Source organism: Leptomonas pyrrhocoris (genome assembly GCF_001293395.1).
Source record: "Leptomonas pyrrhocoris isolate H10 chromosome Unknown, whole genome shotgun sequence".
Lineage (NCBI taxonomy): Eukaryota > Euglenozoa > Kinetoplastea > Trypanosomatida > Trypanosomatidae > Leptomonas > Leptomonas pyrrhocoris.
The window spans coordinates 354,283-380,038 of record NW_015438374.1 but is presented as its reverse complement, the minus strand read 5'-3'; the positions used below and the strand labels follow the sequence as shown (position 1 = coordinate 380,038).

General features: G+C 58.3%; 5 protein-coding genes across 6 annotated transcripts; all 5 read right to left on the bottom strand.

The window, feature by feature from the left end:
- Positions 1–343: 343 nt before the first annotated feature.
- On the bottom strand, positions 344–6,708 carry ABB37_07382 (hypothetical protein; the record flags this gene model as incomplete). The annotated part of the gene is made up of 1 exon (XM_015806000.1): positions 344–6,708. The coding sequence occupies exon 1, from the start codon at positions 5,924–5,926 to the stop codon at positions 344–346; it is 5,583 nt and encodes a 1,860-aa protein (XP_015655477.1). The 5' UTR covers positions 5,927–6,708.
- Positions 6,709–7,863: 1,155 nt separating this feature from the next.
- On the bottom strand, positions 7,864–11,267 carry ABB37_07381 (hypothetical protein; the record flags this gene model as incomplete). The annotated part of the gene is made up of 1 exon (XM_015805999.1): positions 7,864–11,267. Exon 1 carries the CDS (start codon positions 10,855–10,857, stop codon positions 7,864–7,866), a length of 2,994 nt encoding a protein of 997 aa, XP_015655476.1. The 5' UTR covers positions 10,858–11,267.
- Positions 11,268–12,272: 1,005 nt separating this feature from the next.
- ABB37_07380 (hypothetical protein) lies at positions 12,273–14,370 on the bottom strand (the record flags this gene model as incomplete). The annotated part of the gene is made up of 1 exon (XM_015805998.1): positions 12,273–14,370. Exon 1 carries the CDS (start codon positions 13,665–13,667, stop codon positions 12,273–12,275), a length of 1,395 nt encoding a protein of 464 aa, XP_015655475.1. The 5' UTR covers positions 13,668–14,370.
- A 612-nt stretch (positions 14,371–14,982) lies between these two features.
- On the bottom strand, positions 14,983–16,639 carry ABB37_07379 (hypothetical protein; the record flags this gene model as incomplete). Its single annotated transcript, XM_015805997.1, has 1 exon — positions 14,983–16,639. Exon 1 carries the CDS (start codon positions 16,501–16,503, stop codon positions 14,983–14,985), a length of 1,521 nt encoding a protein of 506 aa, XP_015655474.1. The 5' UTR covers positions 16,504–16,639.
- Positions 16,640–17,947: 1,308 nt separating this feature from the next.
- On the bottom strand, positions 17,948–23,185 carry ABB37_07378 (hypothetical protein; the record flags this gene model as incomplete). 2 transcript variants are annotated; one of them, XM_015805995.1, is made up of 1 exon in its annotated part: positions 17,948–23,185. In XM_015805995.1, the coding sequence occupies exon 1, from the start codon at positions 22,484–22,486 to the stop codon at positions 17,948–17,950; it is 4,539 nt and encodes a 1,512-aa protein (XP_015655472.1). In that variant the 5' UTR covers positions 22,487–23,185. The 2 variants fall into 2 exon arrangements, with proteins under 2 accessions (XP_015655472.1, XP_015655473.1); XM_015805996.1 differs by having other exon boundaries at positions 17,948–23,180.
- Positions 23,186–25,756: the final 2,571 nt, after the last annotated feature.

The window sequence follows — 25,756 nt, the reverse complement described above, 5'->3', positions numbered from 1 at the left end:
ACTTGGTTTTTGATTTTGCTCTGTTTTGGTTCCTATTGAAAGAATACCTATTCAAAACATCGCACGTGCGTTTGCGCTATGCATCCACCTGGAAATAAGAATACGCAGAAAAAGAGAAGCGAACATCCATCGAGTAACGCTGGGAGCAAAAAGAAAATTGTTAAATTGTCTACGATAATATTTTGGATGGATGGCCGTTCTTCTCCACGGATGTTGTTGGTGCCATGTTCTGCCGAGCGCAGCAGCAATGCCAATACGGTAGAGTGACCTCGCCCTCTTTCTCTGTGCGTTTGTCGTCGGTTCGACAAAAGATGTGTTTTCCTCCTCTCTTTTCTTTTCCCTTTTACGCTGCAGCAGCGTTGTACCACACTCGAAGCTGGTCCTTTGCGTACTGCAGCAACGCCTCCAGATTCCCCTCCGCCACCATTACAGCTGGAGGCTTCGTCAAGGTCGCCTGACCCACAAACCCCTCTCTTCTATGCTGCAGCTGCTGCAGCTGCTGTTGCGCTTCAAATTCGGCCTCCGCCTCCTGGATTGCCTCCTCCAGTCGCGCACGGACCACCTTCCACCGCAGCTGCGCGATCTGCGGCTTAGTCAGCCCGGCAAAGAGCTCCTTCAGGGCGACATCCACCGCACCCTTCTGAATCGCTTTCCGTCGCATCTTTACTTCCTCCTCCTCCTTTGCCGCCGTGGCGTGTGCGCTGGAGGACAGCGGTGTCGCGGAGCTGTCAGCGAGCGCGGGCTCCGTCTGGGAGCGCTGCGGCGATGACGACGAGGAGGCAGAGGAAGGGGCACTGGACGGCAGCGGCGAGGCAGAGGCGGCCGCACGCTCGCTGCGTTCACGCCGTGTGACGGAGGGCGAGAGGGAGGGCGATGCCGCCGGGCTGTCCACCGCTACCGCCACTTCCACCGATGGCGAGCGTGGCCGCTTGCGCTGCGTGGACGGTGTTCGCTGCTGCTGCTGCTGCTGTACGTGGACCACTGAAGAACGTCCCGTCTTGGCGGGCGCGTCGTCCAAGGCGGCCAGCGACGGCGCACGTGAGGTGGCTTGTCGACTGCTGCCGCGGCTTCCCCCCAGAGTGGCTCCAGCTCCACCGGTGGTCGACGCAGGTGCGAGGCGGAAAGCCGCGTTGGGTGCGACGCGCACGTTGTCGGGCAGGTACACTGTCTCTAGCAACTTCTGCGGACTGGATTGCGCTGTCTTAACAAAGAAAGAAGGCAGAAGAATTGCGCCCGGGTAGCGGCGGAGGTCCTCCGCGCGACTCTGGCGCTGCCCGAGGCACTCCAGCAACACGCGGCTGCCCAAATCACACATGACACGGGTGGCGTTGCTCGACGGGTCCAGCGCGTCGTCGGAGCGCTTGATGTTGCTCAGCAGCTCCGCCACGAAACCGGCGCACTGCGTGCCGTGCCGGAAGAGCTCGCCGATGAGGAGGTGCCACACGCGCTGGAAATTCAGAAATTGCATCTCGGCTTCCTCCGTCGCGTAGTAGGGGTGGTGAGCGAGGAAGAGCACGACGAACGGGATGGCGTACTCCCAGTAGCAGTAGAGCGCGGCGGGAGACGAGAGGGAGACGCCTTGGCTCGCCTGCCTTCCACGCAGGTGGTCGCCGATCGACTCCACCAAACTCCGCAGGCGGTGGTAGGAGCTCTTCGTGTCTTCGCTGATGGCCGTCAGCAGCAGCAGCGCACCCACGCGCATATCACAGGAACGTTGGAGCAGGAGCGAGGCGAGCTTTGCCTGCACCGCCTCCCGCACCTGTGCCTCCTCCTCAACGGACAACACAACGGCGGCCGCCATCTCCTTTGCGATGGCCGGCGTCGGCGTCGCAAGGAGCTTGACAAGTTGCTTCTCCACGGCGAGGCGGCGCTGGCAGCTGGCAATGCTCGATGGGCCGGCCCGGCCACATGACAGGCCTGCCACAGCCTTGTAGCCCTGCAAGAGGCTCTCCAACACGGCGGAGACGGCGGCGGCGCGCAGACCGTTCGCTGTCGGGCAGCTCAGCGCCAGTCGCGTCATCACCTTGGAGGTGCCGTCCACGATAGCGGCGGCGACGGACATGGTGAGTGTAAGGGGATACGACGGGTAGGTGGCAGGCGGCATCACCGCCGTCATCACCGCCTCCTCCTCTTCTTTCTGGTGGCCACTAGACGCAGCAGCAGGCGCAGTTGAGGTTTGCGGTTTGGGGAGCTTCGCCTGCTCGGCAGAGTCGCTCACATCACGAACCGCAGCGAGGAGGAGGGTGTCGAGGTGCGGCAGCAGCGGAGGCAACTGCGCCTCAGCCGACTCCGGTGTAGAGGAGGAAGAGGACGTAGAGGTGCTGGTGACTGCGGGGGAGCCGGTCGCAGCAGCAACGCGCAGCGCCGAGCTCGCACGTGGGTGCGCCGACAGCGCCTGCACACTCGCCAGCCACGCCACCGTCTTCACGTCGTTCGTCAGCGCCCGCCCGTGCGTGAGCTCATGCGTCAGGTCCGCGACGAGCGACTGAAGGGCTGCGGCGGCGCCTTGTGCGAATTCGGCCACCTGCACCAGCGCCAACAGTGTACGGGTCGCCTGCTTCGCGAGCTGCTTGAGGGACGCCAGCGGGGAAGATGTCGCCGTCGTCGAGGAAGAAGAAGCGGAAGACGAGGCCGCCGACGATCTCTTCGCCTCGTTCTTCTTGACCGCCACCCGCTGCATCGGGAGAGACGCCAATGCCATGGCCCGCAGGGCACGCACCAAGGCATCGCGTTGCTCCGGTGCGACAAGGGTCCTCATCTTCTCGTTTGTGCCGTTCGGACAGGATGCGGATGCAGCGGCGGTGGCCCACTGCTGAAGCGCCTGCAGCAGCAACGCACACCACACAGGAGGCGGCGCCGTGGACTGCGTCGCAGCCGCCTGCAGCGCCTCCGCCAGCCCGGCCGCACTCAACACGTGATACGATGGGGCGCCCGCAGTTAAAAAGAGCAGCGCACGCAGCACCGCGACGGCTTCTGGTGTGTCCACCACGACCTCGGCTCGATCGCTGACGTAGATGCAGCGGTGCAGGCGACGCATGAGCTCATGAAGGTGGTCACGTCGCGTGGGCCACAGCAGCTGCGGCACCAGCGCGTTCTTCACGAAGGCAAACACATCCGGGCTGACACGGCCACGCAGGGAACGCAGCAACACATCGCGGACGTCGACCCAGTCAAGGTGGCTCGAGTCGCACGCACGGAGCAGCGCCCTGCGCACCGTGTCATCCTTCGCGCGGAACAACGCATCCCACTCCCCTCTCTGGGCCCCCGTGGTGTCCTGCAAGAAGCGCAGGAGGCGATGGATGGCGTTGATGCGCTGCTGGCCTTCGACCGACTTCACGTCCCCGTTGCTCGCCTTTACCGCTGCGTGAAACTCAAAAAGCTTCTGTACGGCGAGCCGGAGCTGCGGCTTCTTCTCTGCCAGCCGCAGCAGCTGCGTGAAGTGGGCGGCGTCGAGGCTGCGGCACAGGTGGAGGAGGCCGTCCACGTACGTCGCCGTCGCGGGAGCCGCAGGGGACAGTGCGTGCTGTGAACGACGGGTGGGACTCGGTTCCACAACTGCTGCCGCTGCCGTCGTTGCCGTCTCCTCCGTGGTAGCTGCAACCGGCGCAAACCCCAGCAAGGCGTCCCCCTCGTCCCTCGTGCGCCGTTCTTCGTCGTTGGTAGTGATTTCCGTTTTGACACGAGGTCTGTCGTAGTTGCCTGGCAGTTCGAAATCAAAGAGGGCGAGGTTTGCTCTGCCGATGGATGACCGCGTGGCGGAGGCGTTGGCACTGCCCATCCAGCGGGCCAACGTCTCCTGCTTTCCGCACTCATCCATGTGGACGTTGGACGGCAGCGGAGTGGCGGAGGGGGAAGGCAACAGGTTCTCCACCACCGCCTCCGCGAGCATCACGGCGGTCGATACAGCTGCCGCACCAGCACCAGCGCCAGCCGACGTGCTAGACGACGAGCCACCCGCCTCCACGCGCGTCGCGTCAAGCACCGCGTTCGGAATCCAGGAGAGTTGGTAGGCGTGGTACAGCCGCGTGAGCCCTTCCACAGCCGTATCGCGTACCCGCTTGTTCTTGTCGCGCGTGCGCAAGCCAACTGTTTGCGCAAGGAACGTGGATGGTTGCGGCTGCGACTGCGTCTGCGCCTGCTGTGGCTGCTGGAACAGCAAGGGAGAGGTCAAGGCTGCCTCGATGACGGAGCAGACGGCTTGCTTGCGCACCAGCACGTGCGGGTCGGTTAGCGAGCGACTCCAACATAGTCGGAAGGCGCCCCACAGCTGAGCCTGCTGCGCGGCACAGTTGGCGTATGCGTCTGCGGATACGTGTTCGCTGTTGTTGGCGCCGCTGCGCACGACGCACTGCGCGAGAAGCATGCTGGACACACGCAACGCCTCCATGCGAATAGCGGGCCTCACATCCAGGAAACGGCTCAGGAAAGGACCGGTGAAGATGGACGTGTACGTGGACACGGCTGCGTCGTGAGCCGCAAATACCGCACCAAAGCCGCGTACGAGTAAGAGGCGGAGGTCGTCATTTGGGAGCTCGAGATGCGGCGCGATGGTCGGCAGCACTTGGCTTACCAAATCAACACTCAGCTCTGTCAGCGCGACCACCACCTCTAACACACGTGCCACCTTCCGCAGTCCACGACCTCGGCGTGATAGTTGTGTGTCACGCGTGCGCTGTTGCCGCTGCTGCTGTGGCGGCGGTCGATTCTTGTCTTCCTGATCCTTCAGCGCATCATCGCGTTCCTCTTTGTCGCTGTCGTCCTCCACGTCCGCCTCCTCTTGCAAAACGCCCGCCGCCAGCAACTCCTCCACACCTTCGTTAAACTCGCTCACCGCCCACGCTGCGACCGCGGGCTGCAGCACAACGTCCGCCTGCTCCATCAGCACGCGGGCCGTAACGAGCGCGCCACCGCGCAGCTGCGTCGGACCTCTCACATCGTTGTTCGCTGCAAGAACGCCGGCGAGAGCGGTGCTGCTGCCGCCATTGCCGCCCACGCCGCGTGCGCTCACGGTCGACCACGACGACGACGTCTTTGACGGCGGACGCAGAGTGCACGAGGCACCCGCCAGCTCCTCCAGCAGCGGTGTCAGCTGCGCAGAAGAGATGTCGCGTGTGGCGGCCAGAATGTCGGTGAGCAGCTGAGCCATCTCATTGCACGTCGCTGCGCTCGCGTTGGACGCAGACGCCGCTCGACTGCCGTGGTCGCCGCCGGCGCTTCCCGCTGCCGAAGCAGAAGAGCTGCTGTTTGTACTGGTCGTCGCACAGCGAACGGCGTCAAATACAGACTGCAAGGCGTGTTGGGTGTCTTCGGAGGCCGTGGCGCAGTGCGGGAGAAGGTAGCGAAAAACGTGGGAGACGGCAGCGCGCTCGATCAGGTAAGCGATGCGCTTCAATGGAAGTGGTGCCGCTACCGTCGATGGAGAAGAAGACGCTGAGTAGGAGGAAAAAGAAGGAAGGAGTTCCGCAAAGACGCGTGCGATACACCGCAGCACATCCCCGCACCGTGCAGGTGGAAACGGCAGCGGAGCCACGCCGGCAGCGACGTCGTCGTGCTCCATCGCTTGTTGACTTTCCAGCGTGCTTCGAGGAGAGGGCGGGGGTGCGGTGCTGGCGCTGGTGTTGGTGTTGGACACTGAACTCCCCGAATCCGCCTTGGCTGACCGCTGCTGCCGCTGTTGCTCGTGACGAAGGCGCACCGCGTCGCACAACAGGCAGGCGACAAGCTGAGAAACACCGGGAATTGCGCTAAAGAGCAGCCGCGGCGTGAGGAGCTCCTCCACGTAGGCGGGCGTAAAAGGATTCGTCTGGTGACGGGTGGACGACGCAGCGGCGGCAGCAGCAGCGGCAGCAACCGTGAGAGAAGGCGATGCCGTGGCAGACAGCAAAGGACGAAGGGTGATGGCGCGAACAGCGTTGTAGGCATCCATGAGATAGGACAGCAGGCGGTTGTCGGGGGTCTGCTGCAGCTCTTCTACCGAGAGCAGAAACACGGAGGCGGACGAGGGAGCAGCACCGGGACTAACACCTCTGACCTGCCGAGGTGTGGGAGAACGGGAGACGGAGATGGAGGGAGAAGAAGCAGCAGGGGACTTGTTTGTTTTCGGCCGCAGAGGCGCGGCGGATGAATGCGATGGCATTTTCCCCCCTTTTCCTTCCCTTCTCTCGGACTGCTGCCAGCTCTGGTAAACGTTGCTTTGTTTCCTAGGCGCTTCAGGATGGCGAGCAGGCAGCGGCAACGGTGATCTCCGTCTGCGGCTGCTGCTGCGTGCGCGAAGTATCACGAAGCCCTGACAGGTGAAAACAAAGAACAAATAAGGAGTATGTGTTTTCTGGGAAAATTCTGTGTTGTCCATGCGGTGTTTCGACCTCTTTATTTTCTTGTTCTATGCGCTGAATACAATTCGACGGCAAGTCGGCGAGGATGACAGTATAGCTGTGTTCTTGCGACTGCGGCTGTCTCGGTGCGTGTGCGTCTGTGTCTGTGTTCCCCACTAAAGGATCAGCGTAACGTGCTGTAGAACACCTCGAAATGGCCGCTCTTTCTTTCCTTTTAAGAGTCTGCGAGAGAGAACGAAGAAGGAATCAAATCTGTAGATTGAAAGTAAGGATCGCCAAGGAGGGGAAGCTCGGCTTACAAAAAAAAAATGTATATAGCAAAAGCAGAGTGAGGTAGTTGAGCTGAATCCGTTTTGTCTGCGCATGTGAGTCTGTTTCGATAAGCTCGGCCAAAAGGAAAAAAGAGGAAAGAAGACGAAAAGAATGTCAGCGTGCTCTTGCAAAGCCGCAATGAAATAAGTACGGAGGGGGGGGGGGCTGTTTGCGAAGGGGGTTACCACAGAAGGCGGAGACGATACGGATGGAGCCAAAGGGGAGCGGATGCCTAAGCGTTTCTTTTCCCACACGCAGCTGTTCAGCCTTCTGCGCGTGTGCGTGTGTGTGTTCAAGGCAGCAGCAGATCGCGCACCAGGAGTTGCGCACCGCCGCGTTTTCATCGGACTGTTTATCTTTTGATAAAGGGACGCCCTCCTCTCCTACCACGATCATCTTTGCATACCCACTTTTTCTTCTTCTTTATCCGGATACATTTCGATGTCCCGTTACTACTGTGTTGTGGTGTTTGTCGTTGACTCGCTTCGCACGAGATGAAAAAGAGAAGATTGAAAAGCAACACAACGGAAGCGCAGGAAAAAGAAAAAGAAAACACGGTGGGTTCGAGTCCAAACTGAAGACGTTTCGTCACACCAAGAGAGAAGAAGTAAAAAGGGGAAGCAAAAACACAGAAACAAAACCGGCAGAAAAGCAGGCAGATTTGGTGCTGCGTCAGCTCTGGCGCTCGGTCTGGCCCAACACGACTGACGCAGCCGTCATCGCACGCACTCTCTCGCCCTCAGAAGTTTTGTTTTCTCTTTTTTAGAGACGCATGCTCACCACGGAAGAAAGCAAAAACTGGCGAGAAAGCAAACAACAATGACAGTAATAAGCAATAATAATAATCGCCTCTACGGATACCACGCACCTCATCGATCGTGTAGGAAATAGATTTTAAAAAAACTGAAGAAAGAAAAAAAAAGACTTGAAAGACGCAGGAGAGGTTGAAGAAGGAAAACAAAGCGCGTTGAGACGATGTCGTGAAAACAACAAGAAGAAATAATTTACAGAAGGAGAAAAGGAGAAAAGGAGAAAAGAGATAGTCGGTTAGTCGGCCAACATCATGGTGTGTGGATCGCCGGCGTAGTCGCAGTTCACGACAACCGGCGCATAAGAGCACGGACCTGTCACCATGCACCGCGGGTCCTTCCCCAACACCCGCGCATCGACCTCCTCGTGCCGGAATGGGCCGGGGAAAGCGCAGCGACGGCCATCGTCACCGCCAAGGCTCACGCTGGTTCCCGTGTAAGGCAGGCTGCCGCTGCTGCGTATGTCGCGGAAGCAAGGGGTCGACTTGGACGCTGGATCGTCGTTCTCGGTCTGCGGCCCCTCGCCCGCTGTGCCACGTCGATGTGCAAAGTACGGCTGCATCAGTCGATCGTGCGGCACGGCCGGCACGCTGTAACACGTGAAGTAGCACCGGTTGGTGGGCCCTGTCTGCGCGTGGGGGCGAATAGGGGGAGACGGGCTGCTGGCCTGTGGAGGTGGGGGTAGAAGAGGCGACGGCCCCGCTAGACGACGCACCTCCTGCATTTCTCTCCCAGCCTCGCTGCGGGGAAGTGAAGGGAGACGCGTTGAGCTCTTCCAGGGCAAGGCGCGGCGCGACGACAGGCATGTCGTGGATGGGCTCATGCTTTCCACAGAGCCCCGTGTCTGCGGAGTCATCGGCAGCAAGTGCCTGCGAGGAAGGCGCGTACCGACCCTCGTCGTGATCCCTCGCAGGGTGTTCATCCGCAGCAGACAGCAACGTCACCAGCGCCTCGCCATTCGACGAAGCGTCTGCGCCGCTGACAACCGCAGGCAGCTCCTCGCGACCGCCTTCGCGAAATACTCGCGTGCTGTTGATCGCACCACTGACTTGGCTCTCTCTGCCGTCCACGGAGCACGTATTCCCGCCACTCGCGCGGTCTTGTGTGGTCGCTGCGGACACCACCTTCATTGTGCACCACGACGGGTCCGGCAAAGCCACCGGCGTGGCGGTGGACGGCGCTACAGCGGGTGACGATGATGGAAAAGATGGGCGCGGCGCCTCTGTGCTACTCAACGCGATCTTCTTCATCTCCTCACCGCCATCATCACCACCTAGCTTGACATCCTCTGCACGGTGCTGCACTGCGTGCCAGTAGTCACACGCTGCTAGCACCCGGTCACGCACAAAGACCTCCAGCCAGTTGTCCTTGTTCAGCAATTCCGTCCACGGATCACTGAGGAAGCCGAGGTGGCCACCGACGGGCGGTTCAACGTAGACGATACGCGAATTGTCGCGCGTCATCTCGCGCAGGCGATGCGGCATCACGGTGTGACCGATCACCGGGTCGTCTGCGGTCGAAATCACCAGCGTCGGGATCGGCGTATACGGCAGCCACGTCATGGCCGACGCGTCCACGTGGTAGTGATGCACCGATCGGTAGCCGGCAGATTTTGAGACGACGTGCTCGTCGAAGTGCACCACGCGGCGGAAACGGTACACGTTGCCCTGCACAAAGACCCAGTCGTTGTCGACATTTGGCATGTGCTGCAGCGGTGCGTACTGGAGCACGTAGTTGCGAATGGAGTTGCACATATCGCGCTGGTAGAGAGCCCGCTGTGCCCCGTTGCGGTTCATGTGCTCGACGGTCATCACGTAGTCCATCGGAGCGCAGGCGCAGAGGCAGGCGTCGAGGTGCGGGTCCGCGCCGGCGATGCCCTCTTCGCCGACGTACTTCGACAGGAGCATGCCGCCGATGCTGAGCCCGATGCCGATCAACGGCAGCGGGTGGCCGAAGCGCGCAGTGAGAGCCGGCTTGGAGCAGAACTGCCGTAGACAATCACGAATATCACGGGTGTAGGCGCCGTTAAAGAGGAAGGGTGTGGTGACAGGTGGGGAGTCGCCCATGCCACGCGTGGTGAGGACGCACACATGCAGGTTCGCCTTGTGGAGGACGTGTACGAGGTGCTGCACGTAGTTCGTCTGGGCGTGGGAGGTCAGACCAGGGACGATAAACGCCACACCAACGGCCTCACTACCTGCCGTCAGCTTCTGAAACTCGGACTCCGACGAGTTGGCCTGCGCGTCCTGGTTCGACGTGCCATCGGAGGTGGGGTGCGTTGGAAGGGAGGCGGAGGGCGACTGCTCGAACGGTACATTTGCTGTTGTACGCTGTTCCGTAGCTGCCGCCGCCGCTCCTCCTCCCTGCTCTCCCTTCGCTGCTTGGAAGTGGTCTGCGAGTGCGTTGCCGCCTCCTTGGTGCATCTCGTTATCGGATGACGACGACACCGCCGCTTCACCGGGTGCCTCGCCGAAGGGCTCCTTCGCAGCCGTGTCAACCGGTTCGCCTGCTTTCCGCACCCGACTTGTGTGCTCGTGATCGTATGCCGCAGGCGTCTCGCCCTCCACGTAGCACCAGTCCATCGCCACGTAGCAGCCATCCCAGGCACGCATTTCCTCACGGACGTACTGCATCGGGTGGTTCGGCCGGAAAGCGCCCATGATGGTGCTCATGTGGGGTCCGTAGAGCGGCGCATCGTACCTGAGGTGGCACCTTCTGATGTCTTTTCTGAGGGCTTTGCTTGGAGGTCGGTAGGTCGGCGTACGGAGGGCCTTCTTCGCGGTGGGTGCCGTGGAAATGGACGTCGTTGTCGCCGGTTTTGCAGAAGAACCCGTAGAGCTCGAAGGCGGATGTGGGAAGCGCAGGGAGCGGTACGGTGCATCCAGCTCTTCCGCTGTAGGAGGTGCAGAATCAGACGCAGACGGACGAAGAGGCCCGTCGTGCTCGCTGCCCGTCCGTGTTCCTGATGCAGTGGTAGCGGTGGTGGCCGGTGCAGGGCCGTCAGCGCGTGCCTGAGCGAAAGCGGATGTACTCGCGCCCTCGCCATCGCTCGCCTGAATTCGGGTCGATGACGCGGCCTTCACTTTATTCGTCTCCGCTTGTTCGGTTGCCGCCTTCGTGTCGGGCACAGGGGAGGAACAGAACTGCCGATCCTCCAGAGTCGACGCGCATGCGTCCATCAAGCCGAACACGCGCACCGCAGACTCGGCGCTCTCCGCATTGTGGATGAGTCGAACCTCCCGCGCGGGGTGGTAGGAGAACCCGTGCTTCTGCTTCTCGTAGGCACGACAGGGGCGGCACAGCAGCAGATCCACGCAGGTGCCGACGGCGCATGGGATCCAGTAGCCGCAGATGTGCAAGATGCAGTGGATAATGAAGAAGGCAACCTCATATGGCGTCATAGGAGCTGCGGATTGTGTTTATATATCTACGTACCAGCAGGCGAAAAATGATTCATTAAGGGAGTATGTGCAACGTATTGTGTGTACACCCTGTAGTGGAGAAGCAGAGAGAGAGAGAAGTGACAAGAGAGAATGTGTATAGGTATCTCTCCTACTGATAGTTAAACACCTTAAACGTTATTTAGCGGTGATGTGTGTCTGTGTGTGAGTCTGTGTGGCGATGAGCTCCCGCTGATTGAAAAGAGAGGGAACACCAAACCGGTGGAAAACAAAAATAGAGAGAGATGCGCGTCAGTGACGCACCTCTCACATGTATATTTGGAAATGGGATATGATGTCAAAAGGAAGGAACCACGTGGAGGGGGTGTATATGTGCGTCGCTACAAGGTAGCACCGCGATGAAGTGGCCTTCACCAGACGCGTTTGGAGGAAAAGGAAAAATAAGACAAAGGACAAGAGATGCCAGTAAAGAAGGGTGGCCTCATCTGCTCGCTTCTACACCACCGATCGAGACGTATTACCTTTGCAGTGAGCCAGAGTTCTGGACGAGGTGCAAGCGTGCTTTCGTCTTCAAAGATCCCAGAAAAGCGACGCAGTTTTGCGAGTAGGGCTCATTTACTATTCCTTTTTTTTTTCCTTTTTACGCGGCCACAGGTCGCGCGGAGGGAGAGGGAGAAACGCACACTCAAGCAAAACAGAAAATCAAAATGCCCGCAATGAACGCCGATGTTTGCTCACGTGTGCGAGCCACCGCAACAGCCGTAGTGCACGAGACAAAGGAGTCAAACTTACCCCGATAACTATATAGAAAGTAGTGCACGTCATTTATTGTTTGTTGTCACACGTTTTCCTTTTTGCGGTTGTTGTTAGCAGTTATTCAGTTTCATACGTGTATATATATATGCAGTACCCCGAAGGTTAAAGTCTGGTTTAGCTCTCCCGGCGTTGATGTGTACAACGTGTGTCGCACCGCAATGACAACCCCCCAAGAACGCAAGAGAAGCGCAAGAAAGAGACAGTCAAGAGGGAGGGGAGGGGGGAGGTGGGAGGGACAAAAAAGCCTCCTTGTCAGTAAATATGAATAACAGAATGATACAACACGCCGTCCGAATGCACCGTCAAGAGAGAGAAATCAAAAGCGGGGAAAAAGGGGAATAAATGGAGACAGGAAAACAAGAGAATGAGCAGCCACTATTTTTTGTATCTTGGAGGAGAGGGGAAGCTGCTTCTTGTCTTGTCCTTTTCCCTTTGCTGTTGTTGTAATGGGCATCCGTTCCTCTTTCCCCGCTTTGTCCTCTTCTGCCTTTCACGCGGTGCGCTCGCAGGGTACGCAGGATCCGCCGAGGAGGACTCGTGCACGGCATAAACAACAATGGCAAGCATTTCCGCTTTTGTTTTTCTTCGTTCGGGCAGCGTTACTTTGCTTTGCTTTGTGCTGCCGCCGACGCGCGACAATACTGCGAGGACGCCTTCAACACAAGCCGCTCCGCCTCCGTCGCCTCGCCGCGCCACTCCGCCGTGATGCCGCCCACGAAGCCGAGATGCCCGCCCACGGGAAAGCACACGTACACGACGTACGGGTTCTGCTCCACCAGCGCCCGCCACTGCGCGTCCGGCACAAAAAGCCCGGCCACTACGTCGTTGCGATCACCAATGCACAGCACCGGTGTGCGGCAGCGTGCAAGCCACGTGAATGGCTGCGCCGCGGCGTAGTACTCCCGCGTGCTAGCAAACCCGTTGTGGCCCGCGTTGATGAATACGTCAAACTCCCGGATCGAGGAGATGCGGTTGATGCCTGGGCTCGGCCCCTCAAAGAGCCACCTCGCGTCCACGTTCGGCAGCTGTGCGAGCATCGCACGATTGTGATGAGAGTACTTGCGCAGCCCCACCGCAAACGGCTTTTCGTAGAGGTGCCGGTAAGCCGCCGTGTCGCACATCTTGTCCGCTTCGATCAGGTCGTACGGGGAGGTCACGGTGAAAAGGGCGGAGACGGGGGTGTCGGGTGGCACACTCCCCTCCGGCAAGCTCTCCTTCCTCTCCCTCTCGGCGGCCGCCACGCCCTGCTCGCCCAAGTACTTCATCAGCGTCACGCCGCCAAGGGAGAAGCCGACGGCGATCAGCGGTACCGGCTCTGGAGTGCCGAGACGGGACTGCACCTGCTCTGGGCGCAGGTAGTGGTGCAGGCAGTAGCAGATGTCAGCCGTGAAGGTGGCGCTGAAGAGGCGTGGCACCTCCAGCGGCGTCGTGCCCATGCCGCGGTAGTTGAGCACGCACACCGCAAAGCCGCTGCGCACGGCGACGTCTGCGAAGTGGCGACTATAATTCGTGGTGGAGGCGTTTAGCAGGCCCGGCACGACGAAGAAGATTCCCTTGGCGTGCGGGGCCTTCCCCTTCGCGGCGGGTGCGGCGGCGGACATGTCTGGGGAGGCAGGCGGATAGAGAAAGTCCATGTTGACGTGTTGGCCGCCATCTGCTTCGACGAGCTCGCGTTCAAAGCGCACGGCGGGTCCGCTGCGCAGGCCGGCCAGTACAGTCTCGATGTGGCCGTTGTACAGCGGCGAGCTGTAGCGCATGGGCGGCTGATTCGGCGCCGGCAGGGCAAAGCGCTGTCGAAGATGATGCACGTCGCCGCTATTTGCGATCAGCGTCACCTCACGCTCATCCTTCGGTGCTGGGAGCAGCCTCCACCAGCTCAAGATGCGGCGTGGCCAGCGACTAAGAATGCCAGACAACAGCCGCGGAATGAGGTAAAAGAAGACGTGCGCAAACAGGTGTTTCGCGGCAAACGAAAGGCGGGCAGAGAGGAGCATGGTCACCTTCTGATAAACACTGTTTTGTTGTTGTGGCTGCTGTCGTCGTCGTGATCGCGTGCTGCTCTTCGCGCACACTCCTTCTTTGTTTCTTTTTCTCCTGTTTCAGCGAAGCCCCCGTGCCTGCCGCCGCTTGAAGTATATAGGTCTATCAGAGAAGGAGCTCTTTGTGTGTTTCACACCTGTGGATGTGCCTCGGTGTGCATGACAACCACCAAATAAATAAACAAAAACGATAGAGAGCAGTAAAGAAAGACACACATGAATAAGAGGTTATGTTCACCCACTCTCCCCTCTTCTGCACTTTGCAGATATGTAGATATCAAAACAAAACTAACAAAAAACAGGGGATGATTGGTAAAGCTAATAAGCGAGGAACACGTCCACAATGGAAGGACAGCGAGGTGCCACGTACAGTGGTAAGAGCCTCTCCCTTCTTACAAAACAACAAATATACAAATGTATATGCGGGTGTGTGGCGTGTGAATGGAACGTGAAGAGGCGAGCAGCACTTTCAGGAACAACACACACACACAGAATGACGAGCAATTATTCGGGAAGGAATATGCGAAGAGCAATTGAAAAAAAAAAATATTCTAACACCGTCTTGACAGAAGCGGCTCGCCGAGGAGCAACAGCGCGGATAGCAGAAGAAGAAAACCAAAAAACAAAAACCAACAGAAAAAGTGGGAAAACGATTCCTACCCGAGAAAAAAAAAACGAGCCGCAGAAAGCGCGCAGGCGAGAAGAGTACAAATGCCGAAGAACGAACAAAGAAGGGAACAGGAGCAAAAGGAAGGAATACAACGGAGACGACACACTTCGCAGTAGCGAAATAACGAAGTGAGAAGCGAGTAGAACGCTTACAAAAACAAAAAGAGGCGGTGACAAACGAAGGCAGTGCGCGTCGACGGGACGGCCACGCTGACAACAAAGAGAACAATGTAACGACACCCCTTTTTTTTTGGAGTTACGGCAAAGGCCGACTTCTTCGATGCATTGCGTTGTTGTTGTTTAGTCCTTCGTTTAGAAAGGAAAGTCCTTTGTTGGAAATACTGTTTCCTTCGGTATGCGTAACGGCGCAACAAGGCGGCAAGTGAGCTTACAAGAGCGAAACAAGCAATTAAGATACAGAAGAATAGAATGAATGGCGACGACAGAAACGAGGCTGCTCGGTTGCGTTCTTTCCCGGCGACGCTTCGCACGTGAGCGCCGACCTAAAAAGGCCAATCAAACACCGCAAGATCACACAAACATAAATATACCAGCTTCTTTTCTTTTTCACCGGTGATGCCGCTCTTCTACGCATGCGCCGTCACTCTCGCCACCCTCTCGTCGGTCCGGTCGCGTGCACGACGGTCTCCGCGTTGCTTTCGTAGTCGCAGTCCGCCGACGCAATGAAGTGCGTCATGGAGTACAGCACGAACTGCTCCATCTCATTCGGCGCCTGCACCCACTCCCTCCACGGGCACCCCAGGAAGCCGAGGTGGCCGCCCACCGGCATCTCCACATACACCAGCCCCGCACGGTGCTTCTCAATCACACCCATCCACAGCGGGTCGGGCTGCGGCGCACCACAGATGGGATCGTTCGCCGCCACCAGACACACCTGCGGCGTGCGAGAGAGGTGCAGCCGACAGAAGTTGCTCGCATGGGCGTAGTACGCCTCCGCGCCAGGGAAGCCGAAGTGCGGTCCGGTGATGTACTCGTCGTAGTCCTGCACGGTGCGCAGGCGATCTATGAGTGGGTTCGGTCCAGCGAACAGCAGCTTGTTGTCAATACCAGGCAGTTGCTGAATTACTTGCTTATGTCGCTCGTAGTAGCTGCGTAAGCCGCCGTAGAGGCTGGGGTTGTAGATTGCTGAAGTCAGCGGTGAACGCAACGCCGCGGCGCATTCATTGACGTTGTGAGGCGTGGTGACGGTGTACACGGCGTCGAAGCCGCTTTGCCGGTTCGCTTCGCCCTGCTCCGACACGTAGTTCGTCAGGATCAACCCACCGAGGGAGAAGCCCACGCCGAGGATGGGCAGAGGCTTCGACGGGTCTGGCTGCGCCGTCGACGGCATCTCACGCAACAGCAGCTCCATTACCTTCTCCTGCGTGAAGTACTTCTCCATCGTGTAGCGAAGATCCTTCGTAAACAGCGCACTAAACATCTGTGGCTGCTCGAGAGGGGTGTCGTCCACACCACGCGCGTTCAGCACACACACAGCCATGTTCGCCGTCAGCAGCTGCCGTGCCATGCGGCGCACGTAAAACTCCTTCGAGCTGCCCGTCAGCCCCGGCAGGACCACCACCAGCGCACGCACCCGCACCCCCGCAGCACTCGCGCACGCAGCAGCAGCAGCACCCGTCTCCGCAGGCATCGGCAGCCACCAGTCCAGGCACGTCGGGTTGCCGTCGTAGGACGCAACCACGTCCCGCCGCGGCGCACGCAGCTCCAGTGACGGCCGGTACGCGCCGAGGACTGTGTGCACGTGGCCGCCGTACAGCGGGCCGGCGTAGCGCAGCCACGCAGGCGTCACCGCAGCAGCGTCGCCATCGGCGGCGGAGGGTGCGCCGTGGTGCAGCGCCGCGTTGGCCAGCTGTCCCTCCGCAACGCCCAGGCGCTCCCGCGTGCTGGCGGCTACCGACGACGCGACGCAGCCGACGGGCCCGAGAAGACGCACGCGCCGCTCCGAGCCGGGGTCGCGGCGGGTGCGGAGTTGAACCCCGAGGACGCCGGCGAGGGCCCGCAATGGCCAGCGCACACACAGCGTCCACACGGTGCGGGGGAGCGCGTAGAGCAGCACGTGGACCGCAAGATGGACGAGCGTGAAGGCTGCTTTAGACAACATGTTTTTCTTTACTATTATTGTTGTTTTTACTGTTCTAATGCAATTGCGGGTGGATGTGAAATTGGCCTTGAGAGGAAACGCATGAGACGGTGTGCAAAAACGAAGGGTAAAGAGACTCGGTCGTGGTAGCGCTCCTGAGACGAGGCGTAGCACCGTTAATAAGAGGTAACGCAGGGGGGGAGAAACAGGCGAGTGATCAGGAGCAGGCGTTCCTACGATGGCGACCGGTGGCAACGCCAGTAAGCAGGAAGCGAATACGAAGAAATCACCCCTTCTTTGGGGCCTCAAGTTGTTTGCAAAGAAGCATGCACACAACACTCGACAGCAACGTCGGGAAAGAGAAGTCATCGAAAGGACGCAGAGGAAGATGGATGGAAAGGATAGACAGCCCTCCCGCACACTCCGCTTCCGCAGTGCCCAACACCCACTTCCCCAAAAAAAAACCTTAAGGGAGAGCGATTTGGAATTCTCCTTCGTCGGGGAACTACGTGAACCGCAGACGCACAACTGCTAAAGTCAACGGTGTTGCTGTTTCATATTTTTTCTTCTTTTGCAGTCGTTTATTATCGCCCATACCGGCTTGATTAAGGGAACAAAAGGAAAAGAGAAAATCATAGGAACAATACTCTGAAGGAAGGAAGAAAAGAAAAGAAAAAGAAGGGGGGAAGAACAATCATCACGCGTCAAAAGTGTTTCTGCCATCACATCAGCCCATCGGTGGATCTTCCTTTTATATTTCCTATTTTTGTTTACCGTCACAGCTAATACACCTCCTGCCTTTTCGAGTTCTTTTCGTTGTTGCTGTTTTTGTTTTGTTTTTGTCAGGTAAAGAAGGAAGAACGATCATCGTTATGAAGTGTAGAGTGCGCGCGCGTCTCCCTTTTTCTCTCCTTTTCTTTTTTGGAAGAGAGAAGAAAATGGAGAAAAGGCCTTTCACCGAAAGAAGACAGGAGGGGGAAACACACACAGAAAATATCCACAAATGAAAAGACCAACGGTGCTTCGATGTTGAAACCAAATTAATATATATATATATATAATTTAGAAAAGAGAAAAAAGAGGAACCAACAGCATTTTATATATTCCGCCTCCTCCTCCTCTGCTCCAGAGAGAGAGAGAGAAACCAACCGAAGCGAGAGATCACCAACACGGTACGCCTCCATATATATATACACACACGCAAACACAGCACCACAAGCAGCCGCGCCGACTGGATAAAAGAAAGTGGCAGCGGCGGAAACTACTGAGGACAGCTGCGTTTGCGAGGCAGCCGTTCCAGCTCAGCATCTCTTTCTGCTTCGCAATTTTTCCTTTGTTACTTCCTTTTATTCTACTCCGATGCCGAAAGCAGTTTTTGATGGCTGCGTGTGTGTGTATACGTGTGTGTATGTGTGTGGTTGTGTGTGTCTCTCGCTTGGCTTTTTTCGCCGTACATGCGACGTGGTCAACTCCGCCACTGCAGTGAGGTAGAGAAGGACAGCATCTCGTTCGAGCTGTGCGGCTGCGGCGGGAACATGCCCTGATGGTGCACCAGATCATTTGCGCCACCGCCGCCACCGCCGGTGTTGCCCATCATAAACAACCCATTACCGGAGGCAGACATCGGCGTGGTGGAGAAGGGCGACGGCGCGTGTCCGGCGAGTTCGTGGCCACTCGAGAAGGCTTGCCCGCCCTGGTAAAGCGGGGCGGAGGCGCCGGCCAGTCCAGGGTGCACCCCAGCCCCGGCGGTGACCGTGAAGGCGAAGCCACCACCACCATTGTTGTGGTGATTGGTGTTGCCGCCACCGCCGCTGTGGCCGTGGTTGCTACTCACCGACGCCGCCGCAGCAGCAGCCGAGCCTGGCGAACCCGGCGGCGGCGACGGGCTGAAGGGTTGGGCATTCGCGTCGAGAGAGGTGTAGAGGCTGCCGGCGCTCGCCCCCGGGCCCATCGCCGCACCGCCGCCGCCCACGACGTTTGCGTGCGCCGTGTGGCTGACCGGGTTCGTGCTGAAGAGCGACGGCGCGAGACCAAACGACAGCCCCCCGCCGGCGGAGGGAGGGGCGTTGCTCAGGCCGCCAGGAGTGCCAGCGGTGCCCATCATCGCATTGGACGGGCTCGCGCTGCTGCGCCCGCCGACGGCGTTGCTGGGATTATTGTTACTCGCCAGCGACATCCCCGGACTGCCCAACGAACCGGCCATTGCAGACGCCGGGCTGTTGCGGCTACCCATCGCCGTCGACGCGTTGCTCGCCACGCCAGGCGAGGGCGGCACCTTCGGTGAGACCATGCCGGGGTGTGTGGAGGCAGATGAGCTGCCACCGCCACCGCCGTTGCCACCTAAGCCGTCGAGCAGCGGGTGGTGAGGGGAGGCGCCTGCCGCAGCGGTCACATTGGTATTCATGTTGTTTGCGCCGAGGCCGCCGCTGGTGTTTGCGGTCGTCATGCCCATCTTTGGCTGGGTGGAGAAGACGGGCGTCGCATTCGCTGCGCTGCTTGGCGGGGTCGTGGCTTGGCGCGCCGAGAAGGGATCCGTGCCGAAGGCCGTCAGCCCACCGCCGCTGCTGGACGACAACGGAGGCATGCCGCCGCTGACGGTCGTGCTGTACACCGCAGCGGTGGCGGCCATCCCGCCGGACGCCAGAGGCGGTGGAGGAGCCGCGGCGAGGGTGACCATTGTCGATGTCGACTGCAAAAAGCTGCCGAAGTCGTTGATGGCGAGCGTGTCGTGGTGCGTGGACGACGAGGTCGGCTCCAGCACACGCTTCAACGCTGTCCACTGGCTCTGCTCCGCCTTCTTCGCCTCCTTGCGGGCGAGGCGGGCACGCTTTTCCTCAATGCGGCGCTCCACTGCCTTCGTCTCCGCCTCCAGCTTCGCCAGCTCCGTCTCGCTCGACTCCAGCGTGCGCATCAGCTTCGACAAGTCGCCCTGCTGCTGGGCGAGCTTCTCGGCCATCTTTTCGTTCTCTTTGTCTTCCTTAGCCCGCTCCTTGCTCAGCTTGCTGATTTGCTGCTGGGCTGCCTGCACCGCCTGCGCCAGCTTGTCCACCTCCTTCATGAGCTCCGGCGGGGGCCCGACCTTCGCCAGCAGCGCCTTCCGCTCCCGGTCCTCAGCACGGCGGCGTGACTGGTGTGCGCCGCGGAACTCGTCGTTCTGCAGGTGGCGGTACTCGAGGTTCGCCGTCTCGGCCAGCACCGCGCGCGCCGCCGACTCCGCCACCACGACCGCGCGCACCGTCGCCCGCATTTCTGCCTCGGCGTCCTCCTTCGAGTCGCCGCCGTCGGTGCGGCCGGCAACAGAGCCGTTCACGCTGGGCTCTGCATCGTCGTACTGCTGCTGCTGCTGGGGCGTGGCCTGCTTACTGCCGTTTTTGTTCACGCTCATGCCTGCCGCCCCGCCGTCGAGCGACGTGCCATCGGTGTTGCTGAGCTGCAGCGAGAATTGGAAGACAACCCGGTCGTCAGCCTTGTTGTACGTGCGGTAACCGTGCTGCAACGTGGTGGGCGAGCTGAGGACCACCGTGAGGCCGAGGAAGTCGTCCGCGAAGCCGATCATCTCGCCCGGCGCCGCGGTGACCTGGCGCTCCATGAAGAGGGCCGAGTTGGCGCGGAGTTCGTCCGCCGCGCTCGTCTCCTTCTCCTCCCCGCCGTTGTTGTTGTTCTCCGCAGCGGAGCCGCCGTCCTTCGCACTGGCGCTGCGCTTCTTCTTCTTCGGCTCGGACGTGCGCACGAGGAGGTGCACCGAGAGCGGTACACTGTAGCGGTGCCAAACTAAAAACTTCAGCTCCTCCTTGTCGCTCACAATCGCTGCGCGCCATTTAATCTTACTGCAGCTGAAGCGGTTGCTGATCAGGCGCTCGCGCAGCATGCGGCCCATGTTGCTCGCGTTGTCGATGGTGCACGTGTAGTTGCCCGGGGCGTGTTCGTGCACCTGCAGACGTGGAATGAAGCTGATGTGGGCAAAGGCCAGCTTCCCTTCCTTCATGGGGTAGAAGAAGGCGGCCAGCTTCTCGGCGATCAGCTCTGGCATGATGTTGCTGTCCGCGTTGGCCGAGTCGGAGAGGGAGATGCCCAGCTCGGCGCACGTCTTCTCCAGCAGGGCGAGTGGCTTGCAGGTGAAGAAGAGCAGCACGCCAACGCCGTTGATGGCGCGGTAGACGTCCTCGGCCTCCGCGGCGACCCCACCGCCGAAGCAGCGCGCAATCTCAGTCAAATTAGCCGGCGAGTGTCCGGCCAACTCCTGCCGGAGGCGGAACAGGAGCAGGTTGAAGTGACGCTGCGCGGCTTCGCGGTTCCACCCGAGCAGCAGCGGTGCATCCTTCTGCTGACTCCCGAGGTAGCTCCACAGCATCGACACGGCGACGGCGGCGGCCTCCGTTAAGCAGTAGCCGACCTTGGCACTGCTCAGCTCCGTCTCCGGCGCAGCGAGGGCCAAGGCACTGCTCTCCGGGTCACCGAGAAGAAGACCGCGCAAGTTGCCCGACGTGCTGTCCGACACCTCATCCGCGGCCAACTCCTCCAACGTACTGCTGCTCAGCACGCGCACCTGCTCCACACGCTTCTGCAGGTCGGACAGGTTCGCCGCGCTGTTGGGCGTCACGTCGACATCGCGGGCGGACGGCGGCGTCACCGCGGCAGTCGCCGTTGCAGCCTCCGTGTCCTTGCTCAGGCCGTTCACGTTCGCAGCCGCAGCCGCAGCCTTCCCCGCCACCGCCGCACGCTGCTGCAGACGGACCTGACCGAAGAGTTGCGGTCCCAGCACATCGAGGAAGCTCTGGAACGGATTGCTGGCTTGCAGGTCGATGCTGCCCGGGACACGACCCGCGGCCCCACCACTGCCTGTGCCGGCCCCACCACCGCCGTTGCCGCCACCTCCACCAGCACCACCGCCGCCGCCGTTGCCGCTGCGCTGCCCCCGTGCGCGCGTTTCCGCCGTGTCCTCGCTCTTGCCCTCCAGTCCGGCCGCGCCAGCGCCGCCAGCCGCCCCTCCGGCCCCCGCGGCGGTGCGGCCTTTGCTCGTCGCCACCATCATCGCACGGAAGAGCTCCAGTTGTGTCAGGGGGTCGGAGTAGGCGGACGGGTCGAGACCCATGTCCCCTGCCAGCGCCGCCACCCCGCTGCCCGGCTTCTCTTTCCCATCCAGCGCTCCACCGCCGCCGGCTGCCGCCACAGCCGCCGCCCCCCGTGCGTAGTTGCCGATGCTGCGCTGCATCATCTCAAACATCTCCTCGAGGTTGTGGCGTCGACCGGCAGCGCTGTAGGCGTCGTACTCCGACCCACTGGTGCCCCCACCAGGCGGGCCGGTGTTATTGGGACTCGTGGTGGAGGGCGGGGCTGGGGCCGGCGTCGTGTGTCCCGTCGCGCCGCTGCTCCCGCTCGTGCCGTCCAGCTCGTCCTCGTCGTCGCTGTCCGCGGCCTCCGCGGAGGGCGACCCGCTGCCGCCCTTCGACGACGCGGCGGCGCTGTTCGCGCTCGCGTTGGTGTTGGTTGTCTGCGCCTGCCGCCGCTGCAGCTGAAACACCTGCGACAGGCGCTCCAACGCGCCGGGGGAGATCTGATCGAGGCGACGGCTAACATCGTCGCCGAAGACGGCCGCCGCGGCGTCGCTGCCAGAGGCCCTCGCATCCGCATCCTCAAACAAAAGACCGCCGTTTCGGCCGCGTGGGAGACCACCGCTGCCGCCACCGCCACCGCCAGGCGTCTGCTGCAGCAGCACCCCCAACTCGCTCATGAGGGCTGGGATGGTGGAGCCGACCTCGACGCCCTTTAATCGCTCACCCGAGGTAGCGTGGGGGAGGGAATCGAAGGAAGGTGCAGTGGTGGCTGAACTGGTCGCGGAGGCCGTCGGAGCTGCGGCGGCGGCGGCAGTCGTGGTGGTGCTTGCTGCTGTGGTGGTGCCTGTAGTGTTTGTTCTGGACGCCGAGTTTGGCTTTTGGCCTTTGCCAGACGAGCCGGAGGCGTTGGTCTTGTTGCCGCCGGACTTGTTAGATGGCTTGCTCGGCATCACGAATGAACTTCCGCCTTTTTCTTCCGTTACGGGGAGGGAGTTTGAGGGGAGTTTGTTTCCTCTTCGAGAAGCTTCTGTGTTTGTGTATGTGCGGGTGCGAATGCTTGGCTGTTCCTCTCAGAAGAAAAAACGGCGCCTCAAAGAACGAATACCCCCCCAAAAAAAAAAACACGTAAGAGTGCGGCAGATAAGTGAGACAACGCATATATAGATACACCTGTGTGTCGAAACGAGTGCTGCCAAAACGGAAAGGAGAGGAGCGCAAACACCGTTTTTACTCTCTTGCTTCTTTCGTAATACGCGAGAACGCGTGGTGTGAACCAACACACACACACACACACAAAACAAAACAAACAAAAAAGGAACGGCGAGTTCTATCACCTACTGCGAGTTCCTCGACTTCGTTCAATTACCTTCTTTTTCAAAGGAAAAAAAAGGAGGCAGCTCAAATTGCGCGGTCAGTTCCAAGCGGACATGCACACGCGCTCGCCCGCAAACTTATGCAAGATGCTAGAACAAAAACACAAAACGAAAAGAGGTAACACAAAACAAAAATAATTACAGGCGCGGCGCGCATAAACAAAACAGACAAACAGAACAAAAAAGGGAGTTTCTTCAAGTGCAGCCTTGAAGGCATAAACAAAACAACGTAGCTACTATTGGATTTAGCGTGTTTTTTTATATTCTCTCTTTTCTCCGTCGATGTTGTTGTTCCGCAGGTGTTAAGTAACGTGTGGTTGGGAGTGGGATGTAAGAGGAGCAGGTGTGTTGAGCACACGTGAATAAATAATAAACAGAAAAGGCAGTGCGGTGAAGAGGTGATCGATGCCACGCGAAGTCGTACGTGAGATAACCCCCCCGCACACACACACAGAGAAAAGAAGGAGAAGAGGCGAAAGAAAAAAGAAAAGAAGGTGGAAAGGCAAAGACAATGGCACCAAAAACACGCTCAAGATTTGTCCCACTGGAGGAGAATCTTCTTCCACGTGAGGAAGCCAATTCGAAGATTCATATCGGAGTGCTTCTGCGCTTGTTGTTTCTCTCTTTTCAAAAGAAACAACAAGAGCAGGCCTCTGAGGGGTTTTCTTTCTGTTGATCAAGCACAGCGCCATTCGCTGCCGTGCACTACAACCGCCTGGGGACTGCATCTCCTTCAGCATCAAAAGAACCGCTCTGTTGTTGCCGTTGATTTTTTCATGCGGACTCACCTCTGCGAAGCGGCAGCGGCAGCAGCAGCGGCAACGAGGTCAACGCCATTTTCAGAGCCGTAGTGTTTGCAGTTGCCTCTGTGTGCGCGTGTGCGCGCATCCCCTCCCCCTCTCCCTTATCCCTCCTTCACTGGCAATCCGTGACTCATGCCGCATACGTGTTGCGTACGGTACTTTCCCCTTTCTTCTTTACCGCGACCGGCAGAGGCCTTTCTTTTGGTGTGGGGTTTTTGTTGTTGTTTTTGCTGTCTTTTCAACTACTATTATTATTTACAACTAATTTAGAGAAGTGACAGAGAAGAAGGAAAGGTCCGAACTGTCATGTAAACAAAGAAGGGTTTAAAAAAAAATAATCAGTAAAAGATAGAGAAAAGAAAAGGAGAAGATACGGCGCGTAACACTACCTGAAAAAAGCAAAATCTCGAGACCAGCTGTGTCTTGTCGTTCTCTTTCTTGCCGAAGAAAGAAAGAAGAAAAAAGAACAAGCAGCTTTGCGCCACGCCGACGCACGCGCAGGAAGAAACAACAGTAATAATAAGAAAAACATACACCGAATAGGGCGGCCGGCTAAAACATGTCGACTTCATCATCTTTATAAAAAAAGAAAAAGAAATCGCACGTCAAGAAGCAAGCCCCCCGCTACTCGGGTAAATTGCCTCGTCCTCCTTCATCTCATCAGAAGAAGAAAAAAAAAAAACCACCGTCAATCCAAACCAACCCTTTCCATATGTAACGAAAGAAACAAGAAAACACGAAGCGAAAATCCATGTCACTGGTATCTTCTTCCTTTCTTTTTTCGTCGGCAACTGCCAAAACAAAAAAAAGAAAAGAAAAAGAGCCTTTTTGCTAACTCCTGTGTGTGTGTGTCGACAATAAAAGGCGCATCAATACCGAGAAAGAGCATCATCATCATCATCATCATCATCATCACACGTAACAACAGAAGTGGTTGATGAGGTGCTAAGCAAAAAAAAAAAAACAAGAAGAGTAGATCATCTGTTGCGTCTTTTGAAGAAGAACACGGAGAAGCTTTCAAAAGGCTCACTACGGTGAGAGACAACACAGCGACAACAACGGGGGAAAAAAGGAAAGAAACGCTTTGTACGGGGAGTTCGGCTTGCGCCGTACCCCAAAAGCATGGCGCGCTAACATGGAATGCAACAACAATCAACAAACAGAAGGAAAGGAGACAGAGAAATTAAAAAAGGAGAAGAAAGGCAGGAGCAGCCGGGAGAACAAAAAAGAAGAAAAAAAACTGAGCTTTCTCCTCTCTCCATCTGTTTTTTTTTTTTTGATTTCTCATTATACGTAACCGACGAATCATCAAGACGCTGGTGTTGACTTCGGCGACTGTCTTTTTCCTCTCGTTTTTTTCTTCGTTTAATAACTTCACAAACCTGATTCAGCAGCGCTATTTTTGTCTCGTTTTCATTTATTTTTCTTAGTTGTTGATCGCTTGTTGGGAGCGTTAAGTATCTTGCGCTGTTCGCCAGTTGTGACATACTTGTTTCTTTCGTTCGTTGCCCACCGACACGCATAGGCGGGCGCATCGCTATCCTCTTTCAGGAAAAAAAAAAGCAAAGAAGCTGCTGCATTCGATGCTCGGAAGTCGCACTAGGATTTACCTATGTATATATATTCAAATATAAACATATATAATGTGAGACGTGGGTACGTGCAGGCAGTCTTACGCTGGAGGTCAGAAGGCGGTGGTGAAGGCACGTGAAGAACGTCCCTTGTCTTTGCTTCTCTTTTCGTCGGGGAGAGAGAAGAATCACAACTATATTTTCGTTTTTGCAGGAGGAAAGGAAACAAACAAAAAGAACGTAGCTCACCGGGGAAAAAAAGTCTCAAAACAACGATCTCGATTTCTCACCGTCTCGCAGGGGATTAAAAAAAAAGACAAAGAAAAGGGGAAATTCATTACGCACAGACACAACCGTAGAGGTTAAGCTTAACGCACAGAGTACTTCATCGCCATCACCGTCGCAAGAGGAGAGAAATAATAATAATTAAAAAAAACAAGGAGATGATCATTCGTTGCGGACTCCTTTTATCT